The sequence below is a fragment of the Staurois parvus genome, unplaced genomic scaffold (assembly GCF_062004578.1).
Source record: "Staurois parvus isolate SC_StPar_1 unplaced genomic scaffold, SC_StPar_1.0 ptg001930l, whole genome shotgun sequence".
In the NCBI taxonomy this organism is placed as follows: Eukaryota; Metazoa; Chordata; class Amphibia; order Anura; family Ranidae; genus Staurois; species Staurois parvus.
The window spans coordinates 132,717-151,283 of NW_028319726.1; the positions used below are offsets into that span (position 1 = coordinate 132,717).

Sequence of the window (18,567 nt, forward strand, 5' to 3'; positions counted from 1 at the left end):
CGGTCATGTGATCAGCTGAGTCCAATCACAGCTGATCACATGTAAATTGGGAAATGCCGGTTTATCAGCATTCCTCTCCTCACGCTGACAACTCGAGAGGAGAGGAGAGGAGAGCCGGTAATCGGCTTTACTCAGAGGGGACATCCACACTGATCATCAGGGCACTGATGATCAGTGTGCTCTGATGATCAGTGTAGTCCCAGCAGTGCCACCTGTCAGTGTCCATCAGTGCCAGCTGTCAGTGCTCATCAATGCCACATCAATGCTTCATATCAGTGCCTACCAGTGCACATCAATGCTTCATATCAGTGCCTACCAGTGCACATCAATGCTTCATATCAGTGCCTACCAGTGCACATCAATGCTTTATATCAGTGCCTACCAGTGCACATCAATGCTTCATATCAGTGCCTACCAGTGCACATCAATGCTTTATATCAGTGCCTACCAGTGCACATCAATGCTTCACATCAGTGCCTACTAGTGCACATCAATGCCACATATCAGTGCCCATCTGAGCTACCCATCAGTGCCAGTCAGTGCCATCTATCAATGCCTATCAGTGCTACCTATCAGTGCTGCCAATCAGTGCCAGTCAGTGCCACCTATCAGTGCCCGTCAGTGCTGCCTATCAGTGCCAGTCAGTGCTGCCTATCAGTGCCATATATGAGTGCTGCCTTTCAGTGCCCATCAGTGATGCCTGTCAATGCCCATCAGTGCCACCTACCAATGCCTCCTCATCAGTGCCCTTCAGAGCCACCTATCAGTGCCCATCACTGCAGCCTCATTAGCGCACATCAGTGAGGGGAAAAAAATCACTTATTTACAAATTTTTATAACAAAAACTTTTTTTTTTCAAAATTTTCAGTGGTTTTTGGTTTGTTTAGAAAAAAATAAAAAACACAGTGGCGATTAAATACCACCAAAATAAAGCTCTATCTGTCTCAAAAAAATGATAAAAATTTCATATGGGTACAGTGTTGCATGACCGCGCAATTGTCTTTCAAAATGTGACAGCACTGAAAGCTGGAAATTGGCCTGGGCAGGAAGGGGGTATAGGTGCCCTGTAGGTGAGGGGTTAAAATGATTGTACAGGCATATACAGTGCATTTCAGAAAGTATTCAGACCCCTTTTTTCAGTGTTATGTTTCTGCCAGATACTACAGTTGTTTAAATTCATTTTTTTCTCCTTATTCTACACTCAGTACCCCATAATGACAAAGTGTGAACAGGATTTTAGAAATGTCTGTGAATTTATTAAAAATAAAAATCTGAACTATCACATTGGCATAAGTATTCAGACCCTTTACTCAGTACTTTATTGAAGCACTTTTGGCAGCAATTGCTACTTTTTTGAGTATGAAGTCACAAGCTCTGCACGCCTGGATTGCGGGATTTTCTGCCATTCTTCTTTGCAAATCTTGTCCAGCTCAGTCAGGTTGGAAAGGGGCCGTCGGTGGACAGCCATTTTCAGGTTTCTCCAGAGATGTCCAATAGGGTTCAAGTCAGGGCTGTGGCTGGGCTACTCTAGGACATCCACAGAGTTGTCCCTTAGCCACTCCTGTGTTGTATTGGCTGTGTCCTTATGGTTGTTGTCATGTTGGAAGGTGAATCTTTGGCCCAGTTTGAGGTCCTGCGAGAATAGGTAGTCATTGAGGATATCTCTGTACTTTGCTTCATTCAGCTTTCTGTCAACCCTGACCAGTCTTCCCAGTCCCCCACAGCATGATGCTGCCACCACCATGCTTCACTTTTGGTATGGTATTGGGCAGGTGATGAGCGATGACTGTCTTCCTCCAGACATAATGTTTAGAATTGAGGCCAAACATTTTAATCTTGGTTTCATCAGACCAGAGAATCTTGTTCCTCACAGGTCCTTCAGGTGCTTTTTTGCAAACTCCAAACTGAGGAAAGGCTTCCACCTTGCCACTCTGCCTTTGAAACCCAGATTGATATAGGGCTGCAGTGATGGTTGTCCTTCTGGAACTTTGTCTCGTGTCCACACAGGATCTCGTCCCTGTCCTCAACAACATTTGATTGACAGCAATGGGAGCCAATGGCTCTACTGGAACTCAGTCAGAGTGACCATCAGGTTTTTGGCCACCTCTCTTACTAAGGCTCTTCTCCTCTGATTGCTCAGTTTGGCTGGGCGACCAGCTCTTGGAAGAGTCCTGGTTGTGCCAAACTTCTTCCATTTGATGGTTGTCCTTCTGGAACTTTGTCTCGTGTCCACAGAGGATCTCTTCCCCAGTCCTCAACAACATTTGATTGACAGCAGTGGGAGCCAATGGCTCTACTGGAACTCAGTCAGAGTGACTATCGGGTTTTTGGCCACCTCTCTTACTAAGGCCCTTCTCCTCTGATTGCTCAGTTTGGCTGGGCGACCAGCTCTTGGAAGAGTCCTGGTTGTGCCAAACTTCTTCCATTTGAGAATTATGGAGGCCACTGTGCTCTTGGGAACCTACAGCTTGATGCTGCCACCAACATGCTTCACTTTTGGTATGGTATTAGGCAGGTGATGAGCGATGACTGTCTTCCTCCAGACATAATGTTTAGAATTGAGGCCAAACATTTTAATCTTGGTTACATCAGACCAGAGAATCTTGTTCCTCACAGTCTGAGTCCTTCAGGTGCTTTTTTGCAAACTCCAAACTGAGGAAAGGCTTCCACCTTGCCCCTCTGCCTGTGAAACCCAGATTGATGGAGGGCTGCAGTGATGGTTGTCCTTCTGGAACTTTGTCTCGTGTCCACACAGGATCTCGTCCTCGTCCTCAACAACATTTGATTGACAGCAATGGGAGCCAATGGCTCTACTGGAACTCAGTCAGAGTGACCATCAGGTTTTTGGCCACCTCTCTTATTAAGGCCCTTCTCCTCTGATTGCTCAGTTTGGCTGGGTGACCAGCTCTTGGAAGAGTCCTGGTTGTACCAAACGTCTTCAATTTGAGAATTATGGAGGCCACTGTGCTCTTGGGAACCTTTAGTGCAGCAGTCATGTTTTTAAGCCTTCCCCAGATCTGTGCCTTGCAAAATTCCTGTCTCTGAGCTTTGTTCCTTTGATCTCATTACTTTTGTTCTGATACAGTATGCACTGTCAGCTGTGAGGCCTTTTATAGAGAGGAGTGTGCCTTATCAAATCATGTCCAGTCCATTTCATTTACCACAGGTGGCCTCCAATCAAGGTGTAGAACCATCTCAGCGATGATCAAGAGAGATGGGAAGCACCTGAGCTAAATGTCAAGTGTTGTTGTAAAGGGTCTGAATACTTATGCCAATGTGAGATTTGAGTTTTTCCTTTTTCATACATTTGCAAACGTTTCTATGATTCTGTTTTCACTTTGTCATTATGAGGTGCTGAGTGAAGATAATGAGGAAAAAATGAACTCAAACTGTAGTAACAGGCTACAACATAACAACACTGAAAAAAGGGGATCTGAATACTTTCTGAATGCACTGTGTATATTTTTATTAAAATAACAAACATTATACTTATCTGCTCTGTGCACAGAGAGACTTAGAACTTCTTCTTCTGGGGTCCCCTACCAGGATTCTTGGCTTCTCCTCTTCTCGGTGCGTCCTCATAGGAAGCCTCCTCCTACGATGGTGCGGCTGCGGGCTCACTTCCAAGCCGGGCCATATGTGTCTATTGACACACACAGCGTAGCTCAGCCCCACCCCATCCTCAACAGCATTTGGTTGACAGCAGTAGGAGCCAATGGCTCTGATCCTAAAGGAAGGAAGAGATGCAGGACAAAGGTAAGTTTAGGGAGGCTGGGGGGAACAACTAGTGGAAGGTTGTTTTTTTTTTTACCTTAATGCATAGAATGCATAAAGATGAAAAAAAAAACATTCTGGCTTTAGAACCACTTTAACCACCTTCCGCCCGCCATATAGTACAATTATGGAGCAAGGTGGTTCTCTCGTTCTGATAGAACGTCGTATGACGTCCTTCCATTCTCAACGCGCATGCGCGGCTCAGGGAGCGCGCAGCTCGGCGATCTCCAGTGCGCTGTGTCCCTCGGACACAGCGGATCACGGAAAGAGCCGAAGATGTCGGCTCGGTCATATGATCAGCTGTGTCCAATCACAGCTGATCACATGTAAACACGGAAATGCCGGTTATCTGCATTTCTCTCCTCTCGAGCTGTCACGCTGACAGCTCGAGAAGAGAGGAGAGCCGGTAATCGGCTTTCCATGGAGGGGACATGTGCACTGATCATCAGGGCACTGATGATCAGTGTGCCCTGGTGATCAGTGTGGCCCCAGAAGTGCCACCTGTCAGTGTCCATCAGCGTCAGCAGTCAGTGCTCATCAGTGCTACGTGCCAGTGCCCATCAGTGCCACATCAATGCCACATATCAGTGCGTACCAGTGAACATCAATGCCACATATCAGTGCCTATCTGAGCTGCCTTTCAATGTCACCCATCAGTGCCAGTCAGTGCCACCTATCAGTGCTGCCAATCAGTGCCAGTCAGTGTCGCCTATCAGTGCGCATCAGTGTCGCCTATCAGTGCCAGTCAGTGCCGCCTATCAGTGCCAGTCAGTGCCGCCTAACAGTGCCAGTCAGTGCTGCCTAACAGTGCCAGTGAGTGCCGCCTATCAGTGCCAGTCAGTGCTGCCTATCAGTGCCGCCTATCAGCATCATATATCAGTGTCATGTATCAGTGCTGCCTTTCAGTGCCCATCAGTGATGCCTGTCAATGCCCATCAGTGCAACCTACCAGTGCCTCCTCATCAGTGCCCATCAGTGCCACCTATCAGAGTCCATCAGTGCAGCCTATCAGTGCCCATCACCGCAGCCTCATTAGCGCACATCAGTGAAGGAGAAAAATCACTTATTTACAAAATTGTATAACAAAAACTAAAAAAAACATTTTTTTTTCAAAATTTTCAGTGGTTTTTGGTTTGTTTAAGAAAAATAAAAATCCCAGAGGTGATTAAATACCACCAAAAGAAAGCTCTATCTGTCTCAAAAAAATGATAAAAATTTCATATGGGTACAGTGTTGCATGACCGCGCAATTGTCATTCAAAGTGCGACAGCGCTGAAAGCTGGAAATTGGCCTGGGCAGGTAGGGGGTATAAGTGCCCTGTAGGCAGGAAGGGGGTATAAGTGCCCTGTAGGCAGGAAGGGGGTATAAGTGCCCGGTAGGCAGGAAGGGGGTATAAGTGCCCTGTAGGCAGGAAGGGGGTATAAGTGCCCTGTAGGCAGGAAGGGGGTATAAGTGCCCGGTAGGCAGGAAGGGGGTAGAAGTGCCCTGTAGGCAGGAAGGGGGTATAAGTGCCCAGTAGGCAGGAAGGGGGTATAAGTGCCCGGTAGGCAGGAAGGGGGTAGAAGTGCCCGGTAGGCAGGAAGGGGGTAGAAGTGCCCGGTAGGCAGGAAGGGGGTAGAAGTGCCCTGTAGGCAGGAAGGGGGTAGAAGTGCCCTGTAGGCAGGAAGGGGGTAGAAGTGCCCTGTAGGCAGGAAGGGGGTAGAAGTGCCCTGTAGGCAGGAAGGGGGTAGAAGTGCCCTGTAGGCAGAAAGGGGGTAGAAGTGCCCGGTAGGCAGGAAGGGGGTAGAAGTGCCCGGTAGGCGAGGGGTTAAAGTATACGTTCAGCCAAGATCTGTTTTTGCTAAAGAAGCTGATGATGTGCCTAGAGGGAGGGGGGATGTGCTAGCAAATTGATTCTGCTTCTGAGTGATTTTCTATCCAATTTTCTAGCAAGTTTAAAAGCACATTTTAAGTGAATAAAAAAATCATTCATGGGGAAAAAAAGAACATAACAAATAAACATTTAAAAATACTTGATTTTTTTTTTTTTAAAAAAAGCTGGTGTAAGGGTCTGTCTAAAAAAGCTGGCAGCCAAATAAAGGTCAAGGAGGGGAATTAGCTCAGATGGTAGAGCGCTCGCTTAGCATGCGAGAGGTAGCGGGATCGATGCCCGCATTCTCCAGGCTTCTTTTTTTTCCCCTATAGGGAACATTAATTATCACTAAATCAGTATTTCTTAACCTTTTTTGAGTTGCGCACCACTTTAAGAATCTGAAAAAGCTATGTACCCCCTCCCCAGAAATATTCACATAAACACAACTCTGCATGCAATGAATGTATGTACTTTATTGTATCGAAATTTGATTGGTTCATACATATATGACATATACAAAGTTTGAATACAGTGAACAAACTTATGAAAAAACTCATTCCTATTATAATGATGATACAAATTAAATGGTAAGCATGAGCCAATGAGTCAAAAGATGCTCAGTGGTCGGCGCTATAAGCAGTGGCAGGACACTTTTTATTTAGTTTCTTTCAATGGGAAACCATTGATTGGGACAAGGTGGGGGGATTGGGCTGTGTATGTATATATATATATGGTTTTTTTCATCTGACCCTCACAAATCCCCTGAAACCCATCCATTGACTACCATTGACTCCAGGTTAAGAAACTCTGCAACAAAGGGGTCCACAACCAGAAAAAGGAGGTCCTATTTTGGCTCTATAAATCCTTATTTGTCACCAGGAGTGATCACCAACAGGAGGGAGGAAGGAGGTCCTGATTCCTCTATATAGATCTTTATATCACTAGAGGGGTCCCCGGCAGGAGGAAGGAGGTCCTGATTCCTCTATATAGATCTTTATATCACTAGAGGGATCACCAGCAGGAGGAAGGAGGTCCTGATTCCTCTATATAGATCTTTATATCACTAGAGGGGTCCCCGGCAGGAGGAAGGAGGTCTTGATTCCTCTATATAGATCTTTATATCACTAGAGGGGTCCCCGGCAGGAGGAAGGAGGTCCTGATTCCTCTATATAGATCTTTATATCACTAGAGGGGTCACCAGCAGGAGGAAGGAGGTCCTGATTCCTCTATATAGATCTATATATCACTAGAGGGGTCACCGGCAGGAGGAAGGAGGTCCTGATTCCCCAGTATAGATCTTTATATCACTAGAGGGGTCACCAGCAGGAGGAAGGAGGTCCTGAATCCTCTGTATAGATCTTTATATCACTAAAGGGGTCACCAGCAGGAGGAAGGAGGTCCTGAATCCTCTGTATAGATCTTTATATCACTAGAGGGGTCACCAGCAGGAGGAAGGAGATCCTGATTCCTCTGTATAGATCTTTATATCACTAGAGGGGTCACCAGCAGGAGGAAGGAGGTCCCGATTCCTCTGTATAGATCTTTATATCACTAAAGGGGTCACCAGCAGGAGGAAGGAGGTCCTGATTCCTCTGTATAGATCTTTATATCACTAGAGGGATCACCAGCGGGAGGAAGGGGGTCCTGATTCCTCTGTATAGATCTTTATATCACTAGAGGGATCACCAGGAGGAATGAGGTCCTGATTCCCCTGTATAGATCTTTATATCACTAGTGGGGTCACCGGCAGGAGGAAGGAGGTCCTGATTCCTCTATATAGATCTTTATATCACTAGAGGGGTCACCATGAGGAGGAAGGAGGTCCTGATTCCTCTATATAGATCTTTATATCAATAGAGGGGTCACCGGCTGTACCATGAACAACATACTCATTCACATGGGGGGATGGGGGGTAGCCAGGATCTTCCAGATTCCAATAAGCACCGCTCGCAGACCCCCACAACCACGGGCTACGGTTGTGGGGAAGAGGCTCTTGTCCCCATCAACATGGGAACAATGTGCTTTTAGGGGGGAATCTGCTCCAAGGCACCCCCCCATGTTGATGGTATGTGGCCTGGTATTGTCCCCCCCTTTCCTGACCTGCATGCTCGGATAAGGGTCTGGTATGGATCTTGGGGGGGACCCCCATGTTATTTTAATTTTTTTTCTTTTAATTCTTTTGATATTCAGCTGTCAGCGGGGAACCCCACTGAAACATGAACAATGTCTCACTAGTAAAATACCGCATGACTTCAGAATGGAACTCATGACAGATTTTAGTATCTTACCACATACCGCTTAGTGAATTGTCCCCGTTCAAAGTTTGCTGTTAAACTTTTTTTTGTTTTTTTATTATATCTTTTATTAATTTTTTTAAAAATACAATAGTAAAACAATATAAAAATAGTATACTATACCATCTGATTAGTGTGCTGTCGAATTTTCATTAGGTTCGAATGTTCGACCACGAACCAAACAGGGGGGTGTTCGACCCATCACTACATTTAGATGATATTTGCTTTTCCCAGAGTTCAGCTTGAAGCTTTGAGGATTGAGTCCCCAGCCCCATCATGCAATGACAGATACACAGTACTTACTTAACAATTCTTCTTGTCTGTTTTTAAGTTCCTCGCTGGTGTCACGACCTGAAAATCCAAGATGGAGAAGCGGCGTGTTATTCTCCCCGAGGGCCGGGCTACCGCAGCACTCTTGGAACGCGTTGCAGTCTGTCATGTGACCAGGGCTTCCGTCTTATTGGTCAGAGCTCAGTGCGCTGCTTGCAAAGTCGACGTTGGTCTGGATACGCTTACTGCAGGAGTAAGTGACTACAGTGAGATGATTGGTAAATAGGAAAGATAGGTTGTATGTGGTTTCTGACTTTCTTTGAACCCTTGCATTTTGCATGAACAAATTGATAACCGCTTCCTGTCCGCCCTATAGCAGAACTACAGAGCGGCAGGGCTGCGCAAAATCACGTATATATACGTGATTTTGTGTTTCTGGGTAGGAGGTGTGCGCGTGCCGCCCTACCCGCGCCGCCATTGGTGGCCACGGCTGTTGATCACCAGGTCCCAGCCGGAGATTCCCCGCTGGCACCCGGCGCTACTATGTGTGTTTAACCTAACCCTCTGTATAACCTGTCTGTGGTGACAGAGGTGTACAGACGATTATCTAACCATCATAGTGTTATTGCTGATATTGCCGAGTTTCCTCTTTCTCTGTACAAAAAGGAGGTGGTGGCAGTGTGAAGGGTTAATTGCGTAATTAACCTGACCCAGTAACAATCGCTCCCAGGCTGCCGGTACATCGATTTGTGGTCCATTAGCTGGAAAATCGTTGTGCAGGGTGTGTGGCATTGTTACGCATGTGACAACGCGGTTTCAGATTGGCTAGTCCTTCGGTCACGAGTTTGGTGAGAAGGGCGGGGGTCTGACGTGCGATCGTCATGCTGCTTTGTATGGCTGTGCTTACACATGCTGTCCTTTATTTCATTGTGGCCCACGACCGGTTACTAAATCACTTAAGTAGCCCTCGCTCTTCAAAAAGTTGAGCGCCCCTGCTGTACAGTATGTAGTGCGGACTACTACATTGTGCTTGCCATTGTCGATTATTACTTCTCTTTCTGTTTTAGGGATCCAATGCCATGTTCTACCAGCGATACCCAACGGGTCATACCAATGTTCAGCTGGGATTAACGAGGGATCCCGCTGTGATTATTCATGCTCTCTGGGCTATCAGATAGAAGGCGACCGCAATCGAGTGTGTATGGAGGATGGGCTGTGGAGCGGAGGAGAACCTGTCTGTGTAGGTAAATCTTCAGGTAGAATGTATCTTCTCTAGGTGTGCTCCAATGACTGGGGCAGAGGAGGGGAGCGTTTAGACACCCAAAACGCGTCAGTAATTATATATAATGCATGTTAAAATGCGTTTTTTATTAATTACAAAATATATTCTTCAGATTTTTTTTAACATAAGAAAGTCATTTTAACATATATTTGTAAATGCATTCCAAAAATGTAGATTTGTATTTTTAAAGACATACAGTATATTTGAAATGTATTTTTAAAAATATTTTTCATCTATTTTTGAATAAAAACGCATTTCAGCATAATATATATATATATATATATATATATATATATATATATATATATGTATGTGTGTGTGTGTGTGTGTGTGTGTATATATATATATATAATTTTTATTTATTTATTTATATTTATTGAAATATATTGATTATGGCCAAAATTGTACCATTTCAAATATATGTCAATATATTTGGGAAGAATATTTTTAAAATATATTTCAAATATATGTTTCTTCCATATGGGTGTGTACACCCTACTGACCCCTATACACTGCCCTACATACTACTTACACTGGCCAGAACTCAAAGCAGACAGCAAGGCCTTCAAGGCCTGAAAATAGTTGAGCAAGTCAGTTCCAGTGGTTATGCCTTCATAATATCCAAGTACCACCCAGCGCGCACACTCCGCTCCTCACAAGACCTCCTTCTCTCTAGTTCCCTGGTCTCCTCCTCCCATGCCCGCCTCCAGGACTTCTCCAGGGTGTCACCCATCCTCTGGAACTCCCTGCCCCAACCCATCAGATTATCACCTACTCTCCTCTCCTTTAGGCGCACCCTGAAAACCCATCTCTTCAGGGAAGCCTACCCCACCCCCTGCTAACTTGCCGACCTCCTCCACTCTTCCTACCACTCCATCCCCCACAGCTATCTCCTCCTGTGCCACCATCCCCTCCCTCCTAGATTGTAAGCTCCAAGGAGCAGGGCCCTCAATCCCCTCATGTTTTGCATTGTATTGGTATTGTTCTATCACATGTTCTGTCCCCCTTTGTAATGTACAGCGCTGAGCGAACTATTGGCGCTTTATAAATACTGTATAATAATAATAATGGACTCCTGTATCAGACTTGTGGGAGTCGCTGAAGCTAACTTTAAAGATAGGCTAAGTTTATAATTTTACAGGGACATTATTTTTATTATATTTTTCTAAGTTTTTTCCTTGTCCTTACTTTTTATTGGGGGCTTGCTAGCTAACTCCTTAAAAAAAATAATGATGACGCACCCCAGTGATGTTTGATCGCTACCATGTTGCCTAGGTAGATCTCTACCGCTCAAAGGTTGCCTACTGCTACCTTACAATATAGAAAATTTTACATTTTTCAGTTCACTTCCACTGTAAAGGCTCTATGGTTTTCCATTGTGTTGTGCGGGGGACGTTCCAAACTCTGAATTTCGGAAAGTCAGTGTCTGATCTTCTATTGCAAAATGGTTCCACTGGGGCTCGAACCCAGGACCTTCTGCGTGTAAAGCAGACGTGATAACCGCTACACTATGGAACCTGCTTGGCTTTTGTGGGCTTTTCATAAAAGGAAGGGTTGAACACAACTGAAGGACTTGGTCCTGCAGGTCAACCTGACATCCTTTGGTATTTTTTGTGTATTTGGAGTTGCAGATATCAGTAATAGTACCAGGGACATTGATTTGTAAAAGGAATATAATGGCAGTGATCTCTAGTAGTCTCATCCAACATGTTACCGGCAGGGGCAGACTGACAACTCTTGGGGCCCCCGGGCAATAGGAATTCATGGGGCCCCTGTGTCCTCACCCACACCCAAAAAAGCCTATGAAAGGCACCAGGGGCATCTCATGGGGCCCCCTATTGACCCCGGGAACTCGGGCAGTGCCTGAGTGCCTAAATAGTCAGTCTGCCCCTGGTCACCAGTATTTCACGGTCTCTTGCAGAATGTTTGTAGCCTCCAACTACACCTGTATCAAGTCTTTGACAGTCTTTTGCAACATTCCATATGCTGAATCAAATGTGGGTGGTTTTGGTGATGTTAGGGACCCTAGCTTGTCTGATGTGGGGGTGCAGTAAAAAATGTCAGTGGGGCAGAGGATGGGAGGTCAGCAGGGCAGAGGACAGGGGTCACTGATGGCAGGGCAGAGGACAGGGGTCACTGATGGCAGGGCAGAGGACAGGGGTCACTGCTGGAAGGGTAGAGGACAGGGGTCACTGATGGCAGGGCAGAGGACAGGGGTCACTGCTGGAAGGGAAGAGGACAGGGGTCACTGCTGGAAGGGAAGAGGACAGGGGTCACTGATGGCAGGGCAGAGGACAGGGGTCACTGCTGGCAGGGCAGAGGACAGGGGTCACTGCTGGAAGGGCAGAGGACAGGGGTCACTGCTGGAAGGGAAGAGGACAGGGGTCACTGATGGCAGGGCAGAGGACAGGGGTCACTGCTGGCAGGGCAGAGGACAGGGGTCACTGCTGGAAGGGCAGAGGACAGGGGTCACTGATGGCAGGGCAGAGGACAGGGGTCACTGCTGGCAGGGCAGAGGACAGGGGTCGCTGCTGGAAGGGCAGAGGACAGGGGTCACTGTTGGAAGGGCAGAGGACAGGGGTCGCTGCTGGAAGGGCAGAGGACAGGGGTCGCTGCTGGAAGGGCAGAGGACAGGGGTCACTGCTGGAAGGGCAGAGGACAGGGGTCACTGCTGGAAGGGCAGAGGACGGGGTCACTGCTAGCAGGGCAGAGGACAGGCGTCGCTGCTGGAAGGGCAGAGGACAGGGGTCACTGCTGGAAGGGCAGAGGACAGGGGTCGCTGCTGGAAGGGCAGAGGACTGAGGTCGCTGCTGGAAGGGCTGAGGACAGGGGTCACTGCTGGAAGGGCAGAGGAGAGGGGTCACTGCTGGAAGGGCAGAGGACAGGGGTCACTGCTGGAAGGGCAGAGGACAGGGGTCACTGCTGGAAGGGCAGAGGATAGGGGTCACTGCTGGAAGGGCAGAGGACAGGGGTCACTGCTGGAAGGGCAGAGGACAGGGGTCACTGCTGGAAGGGCAGAGGACAGGGGTCGCTGCTGGAAGGGCAGAGGACAGGGGTCGCTGCTGGAAGGGCAGAGGACAGGGGTCGCTGCTGGAAGGGCAGAGGAATGAGGTCGCTGCTGGAAGGGCAGAGGACAGGGGTTACTGCTGGAAGGGCAGAGGAGAGGGGTCACTGCTGGAAGGGTAGAGGACAGGGGTCACTGCTGGAAGGGCAGAGGATAGGGGTCACTGCTGGCAGGCCAGAGGACAGGGTACAGCTCCTTCTCCCATCCCTGCACTGCACACAGCCTGGGCACAGGCAGCAGAGGATTTCCTCCCCACACAAGATCAGTATAGTGTCAAACTAGAGTGGTAAAGTATCAGATTAGTGTCAGATTATGGTAGTATGGTGGCAGGTTAGGGTTGGCTTGGGGGGAGTAAATTAAAAGTAAAATCTGGGGGGGTATATCCCACTCCTGTACCCCACCCCCACCCCAAGATCTGGCCATGCCTAGTAAGGTTAGTACAAAGCACTACATTTGTTGATGATTTGCATCCTACACAAAACACTGTAAATCACCTGCAGATTTGTATAGAAGTTTTATAAACTTGGTAGCTTGAATGGTCCCTCTTTTTGGACAATTTCAAGGATGTAGCAAAATTGGTGTTTCTAAAAGTGGAGCCAGCTTGTAGAGTGGGAATTGTTGTTCTGTTTCATATGTTTATGCATTGACTTACCTCCTTAGACCCAGTCTGTCCAGACAGTATGGTCATCTGCTGACTTGGCACCATCCACAGGCAGCTTAACTCTTCAATAAGATACAGAAGTTGAATCTAGCACAATTTTACTTCAACCTCCAACAAGGAGAACAGTGAGCAGCACTGTAATGACATCTAGACTAGCAGTCAGAGACAACAGTGACCTAATTCTAACACTACAGACACACAAAAAATTTTCAGATGGAACAAAAACATTTTTCAGAGTACTGCTTATGTGCAATTAACATTTCTAGATGCTCTTCACTTTTTGAGTCTGACTAAACTTGTGTTTACTACGCTTCAGTTTATGAATGGAGGGGAAGCTCTGTACAGAGGTATTCCTGTTCATTAAGCAGCTGAGGCTGCAGAGATGGAGATTGAGGGCCATGTCCTCAATCTCCTTTATCTGTCCCAAAGGTGGAACATCAGGTGTCTGTTTAGACCCCTGATATTCCACCAAAGCCCCCTAACGGGGCTCCTAAAAAAAATTGTAAAAGATAATTCAAAAATGATATTGTAAAAAAAATGGTATGAAAATAGTAAAAAAAAATAAGATAATAAAAAATAATGACACCAGTGGTGGACCTACCAGGGTCACAAAGGTCACACTTGCAACTGAGCCCTGGTACTGCACCACCAGGCTCGGAAAGAAAGGCCCTGGCCAGGGATCAGGGGGCGTTCATGGTTTGTTTTACCGGGGACCTGAAGGTTCTACCGTAGTTATGCCACTGTTTATTTGTGTTCCATCAGATGTGGATCCACCTAAAATTCAGTGTCCACCTTCCCGAACAAAAGTGGCTGAGCCAGGAAAGCTGACGGCTGTGGTGTACTGGGGAAGCCCATTGGTTAAGGATACGGCTGATGGAGCTATCACAAGGTAGGAACCGACAATCAAAACAAGAATAGAACTACACTACACTATTACTTTGTTATTTGGTGTTGGACCATGTTTTATTGTTTATTTGCCTTCCTCTGGATCAACTGTGGGTGTAGGGTTTTGTATATGGAGGTTTTTTATATACAATATATGCAATATATATATATATATATACTGTACGGTATATGTATACATACACTATAATGCCAAAAGTATTGGGCCCGCCCTCCAAATCATTGGGTTCAGATGTTCTAATGGCCACAGGTGTATAAAATCAAGCCCCTAGGCATACAGACTGCTTCTACAAAAATCTGTGAAAGAATGGGTCGCTATCAGGAGCTCAGTGACTCCAAGCGTGGTCCCGTGATAGGTTGTCACCTGTGCAATAAGTCCATCCGTGATATTTCCTGGCTACTAAATATTCCACGCTCAACTGTTAGTGGGATTATAACAAAGTGGAAGCAACTGGGAACAACAGCCACTCAGCCACCAAGTGGTAGGCCACGTCAGAGCAGGGTCAGCGCATGCTGAAGCGCACAGTGCGCAGAAGTCGCCAACTGTCTGCAGAGTCAATAGCTAAAGACCTCCATGTAGCAAGTGTGCCCACAGAGATGGACGCGGTTCGACCATTTTGCTCCAAACCCTCCATCTTGTAGATCCTTCTCCCCTTCTTGGATCATCCCCTCCCTCTCTGAAAGCCACAGTGACATTTGGTCGGTGTGTGTGTTGGAAGTGTCACAGGCAGGCCAGGGCAAAAAACATCTCTGAGCTGAGTGCCGGGCGGTCTAAGAAGCTGAGCAATCTGGCACCTCGTAAAAGGATAACCCAAGCATTCCCCTGAGTTCAAAGACATTCCAGATGAGTAAGAAACTAGATAACACTTTTAAATCCATTTTTCCCCTATGTCTAATATCTTGGAATATGAGAGACTTACATAAAAACCAGGCATATCTTCAGATTGGCCACGAGAAGACAAACAGTTTGATATGTCACTCTCCTTGGCTGGAATATATAGGAAAGCAGAAAATTACATCTCTTGAACCATTCAAGTCTGTATTTTATATTTCATATCTAACCGTTCTTCAGATGCGTCTGCATATTAATCTACCAGCAGGTGGAATGGTACTTGTGCCTAGGAAAAGTTATTTGCCAAAATAGGAAAGATTTTGGTTCTAGTTTGGGTCTCCGCCCAGACAACCCCTCCCCAAATGAGGCATTGGTCTTTGGCTTCAGAGACACCCCCTGCTGGGGGACAACAAAATAAGCTGTCAGGCCTAAGAGTGGAAGTTGAAGAATTCTCCCATTTAACATCAGAACCAACTTGGGAGACGGTGCTCCTAAACTTGATCTGCTTAAACCAAGGCTGATTGGCAAGTACTTTAACCCTTTAACCTCCTTTCTGTTACCTCTTTGCTGTGCTATTGTTCTCTGTATATTTATATATATATTGGTTACATCTTTTTTCTGTAAATATTTTTATTGCACCCTTTTGACCCTTTGGAAATAAATCTTTCTTTCTGAAAGTATTGAACTGTTTCTATAGCTCGTTAATGCAACTTACGAATTCCTGCCGCTGAAGAGCGCTACTATGTGTGTTTAAACCTCTGTATAACCTGTCTGTGGTGACAGTGGTGTACAGACGATTATCTAACCATCATAGTGTTATTGCTGATATTACCGAGTTTCCTCTTTCTCTGTACAAAAAGGAGGTGGTGGCAGTGTGAAGGGTTAATTGCGTAATTAACCTGACCCAGTAACAATTGCTCCCAGGCTGCCGGTACATCGATTTGTGGTTCATTAGCTGGAAAATTGTTGTGCAGGGTTTGTGGCATTGTGGTTTCAGACTGGCTAGTCCTTTGGTCACGAGTTTGGTGAGAAGGGTGGGGGTCTGACGTACGATCGTCACACTCCAAACTTGGTGTGGCCTTCAGATTAGCACAACAACAGTGCGTAGAGAGCTTCATGGAATGGGTTTCCATGGCCGAGCAGCTGCATCCAAGCCTTACATCACCAAGTACAATGCAAAGCTTCGGATGCCGTGGTGTAAAGCACGCTGCCACTAGAGCAGTGGAAACATGTTCTCTGGAGTGACCAATCACACTTCTCTATTTGACAATCCGATGGACATGTCTGGGTTTGACTGTTGTAACGGAACCGACCCAGGCTGCGCTTGAGTACTTCCATTAGAATACCACTTCCCCGTCCGAACACCGACAACACTGACAACAGACACCACAGCCGACCATACAAGACTAGATGTCTGTCTGAACATAGCTATATACAGAAATAAACTTAACACTCTAAACAGTAAGTTAATTAGGTTAGCTAGCTGGGTGATCTAAACAAAAGGTGAATGGGAATTCACACCTAGACAATGGTATGCTGAATTAGGATCTCACTACAGAGGTCTGGCTCCTACACTGAAGTAGAGGAGAGGCCAGTGTGATCAGCTCTTTCAATTCGCATTTCTAGTTCAGAATCAACAACCAGGAATAGTCTTCATGTGGCTGATAAATATTACTGTCTCATCTGAAATAATTTAACAATGCATCCAGAATCTCATATGTGTGAACCAGGGCTGAGAGTGACATTCTGACCACCACTGTAAGGAGCATGCCATTTTAGCTTCTCTCTGATCTGCAACTGCCATGGTGCCGTACATGTGATCAGTTATGACACCAGTCATTTGATGGTTTGACATGTTTTTGAAACCGTTGCAAAGGAGGAATAAGAAACATAGAGATCTGTTAGTAAAAGCAGCACACATTATACACATGACACATTGTTAGGCACACATTTAACCCTTTGATCGCCCTAAATTTCAACCCCTTCCCAACCAGTGTCAATGGTACAGTGTATAATATTATCACTCATCACTGTATTAAAGTCACGGGTGATGTCAGTGGTAGTTAGCCAGCCCCCCCTGTGTCAGTTAGTGTCAAATTGCCTGCCACACTATCACAGTCCCATCATAAATCACTGATCACCGCCATATTGGGAGCAGGACATATACAGTCTCCCAGAAGTGAGTCCACCCCTCACATTTTTGTAAATATTTGATTCTATCTTTTCATGTGACAACACTGAAGAAATTACACTTTGCTACAATGTGACGTAGTCAGTGTACAGCTTGTATAACAGTGTAAATTTGCTGTCCCCTCAAAATAACTCAACACACCGCCATTAATGTCTAAGCCGCTGGTAACAAAAGTGAGTCCACCCCTAATTGACAATGTGCAAATTGGGCCCAAAGTGTCAATATTTTGTGTGGCTGCCATTATTTTCCAGCACTGCCTTAACCCTCTTGGGCATGGAGTTCACCAGAGCTTCACAGGTTGCCACTGGAGTCCTCTTCCACTCCTCCATGACGACATCACGGAGCTGGTAGATGTTAGAGACCTTACGCTCCTCCACCTTTCGTTTGAGGATGCCCCACAGATGCTCAATAGGGTTTAGGTCTGGAGGCATGCTTGGCCAGTCCATCAACTTTACCTCAGCTTCTTTAGCAAGGCAGTGGTCATCTTGGAGGTGTGTTTGGGGTCGTTATCATGTTGGAATACTGCCCTGCGGCCCAGTCTCCGAAGGGAGGGGCTCATGCCACGCTTCAGCATTTCACAGTACATGTTGGCATTCATGGTTCCCTCAATCAACTGTAGCTCCCCAGTGCCGGCAGCACTCATGCAGCCCCAGACCATGACACTCCCACCACCATGCTTGACTGTAAGCAAGACACACTTGTCTTTGTACTCCTCACCTGGTTGCCGCCACACACGCTTGACACCATCTGAACCAAATCAGTTGATCTTGGTGTCATCAGACCACAGGACGTGGTTCCAGTAATCCATGTCCTTAGTCTGCTTGTCTTCAGCAAACTGTTTGTGGGCTTTCTTGTGCTTGTTTAGAAGAGGCTTCCTTCTGGGACAACAGCCATGCAGACCAATCTGATGCAGTGTGCGGCGTATGGTCTGAGCACTGACAGGCTGACCCCCCCCACCCTTTCACCCTCTGCAGCAATGCTGGCAGCACTCATATGTCTATTTCCCAAAGACAACCTCTGGATATGACGCTGACCACGGGTACTTAACTTCTTTGGTGGACCATGGCGAGGCCTGTTCTGAGTGGAACCTGTCCTGTTAAACAGCTGTATGGTCTTGGCCATCGTGGTGCAGCTCAGTTTCAGGGTCTTGGCAATCTTCTTATAGCCTAGGCCATCTTTATATAGAGCAACAATTCTTTATTTCAGATCCTCAGAGAGTTCTTTGCCATGAGGTGGCATGTTGAACTTCCAGTGAGCAGTAGAGAGAGTGAGAACAATAACACCAAATTTAACACACCTGCTCCCCATTCACACCTGAGACCTTGTAACACTAATGAGTCACATGACACCAGGGAGGGAAAATGGCTAATTGGGCCCAATTTGGACCTTGTCACTTAGGGTTGGACTCACTATTGTTGCCAGCGGTTTAGACATTAATGGCTGT

The 18,567-nt window shown here is 46.5% G+C and overlaps 1 protein-coding gene and 2 non-coding genes across 3 annotated transcripts in view; 2 read left to right on the plus strand and 1 right to left on the minus strand.

The window, feature by feature from the left end:
* Window positions 1-18,567, plus strand: part of SRPX2 (sushi repeat containing protein X-linked 2) — a 97,283-nt gene that overhangs the window by 56,103 nt on the left and 22,613 nt on the right. Inside the window, exons 4-6 of the mRNA XM_089664516.1 lie at window positions 8,252-8,443; window positions 9,258-9,434; window positions 13,960-14,086. Of these exons, the coding sequence (XP_089520642.1) occupies window positions 8,252-8,443; window positions 9,258-9,434; window positions 13,960-14,086 (496 nt within the window). The remainder of the gene's footprint in view (window positions 1-8,251; window positions 8,444-9,257; window positions 9,435-13,959; window positions 14,087-18,567) is intronic.
* Window positions 5,863-5,935, plus strand: TRNAA-AGC (transfer RNA alanine (anticodon AGC)). The gene has a single exon. It is a non-coding gene; the product is annotated as a tRNA-Ala (tRNA).
* On the minus strand, window positions 10,918-10,990 carry TRNAV-UAC (transfer RNA valine (anticodon UAC)). The gene has a single exon. It is a non-coding gene; the product is annotated as a tRNA-Val (tRNA).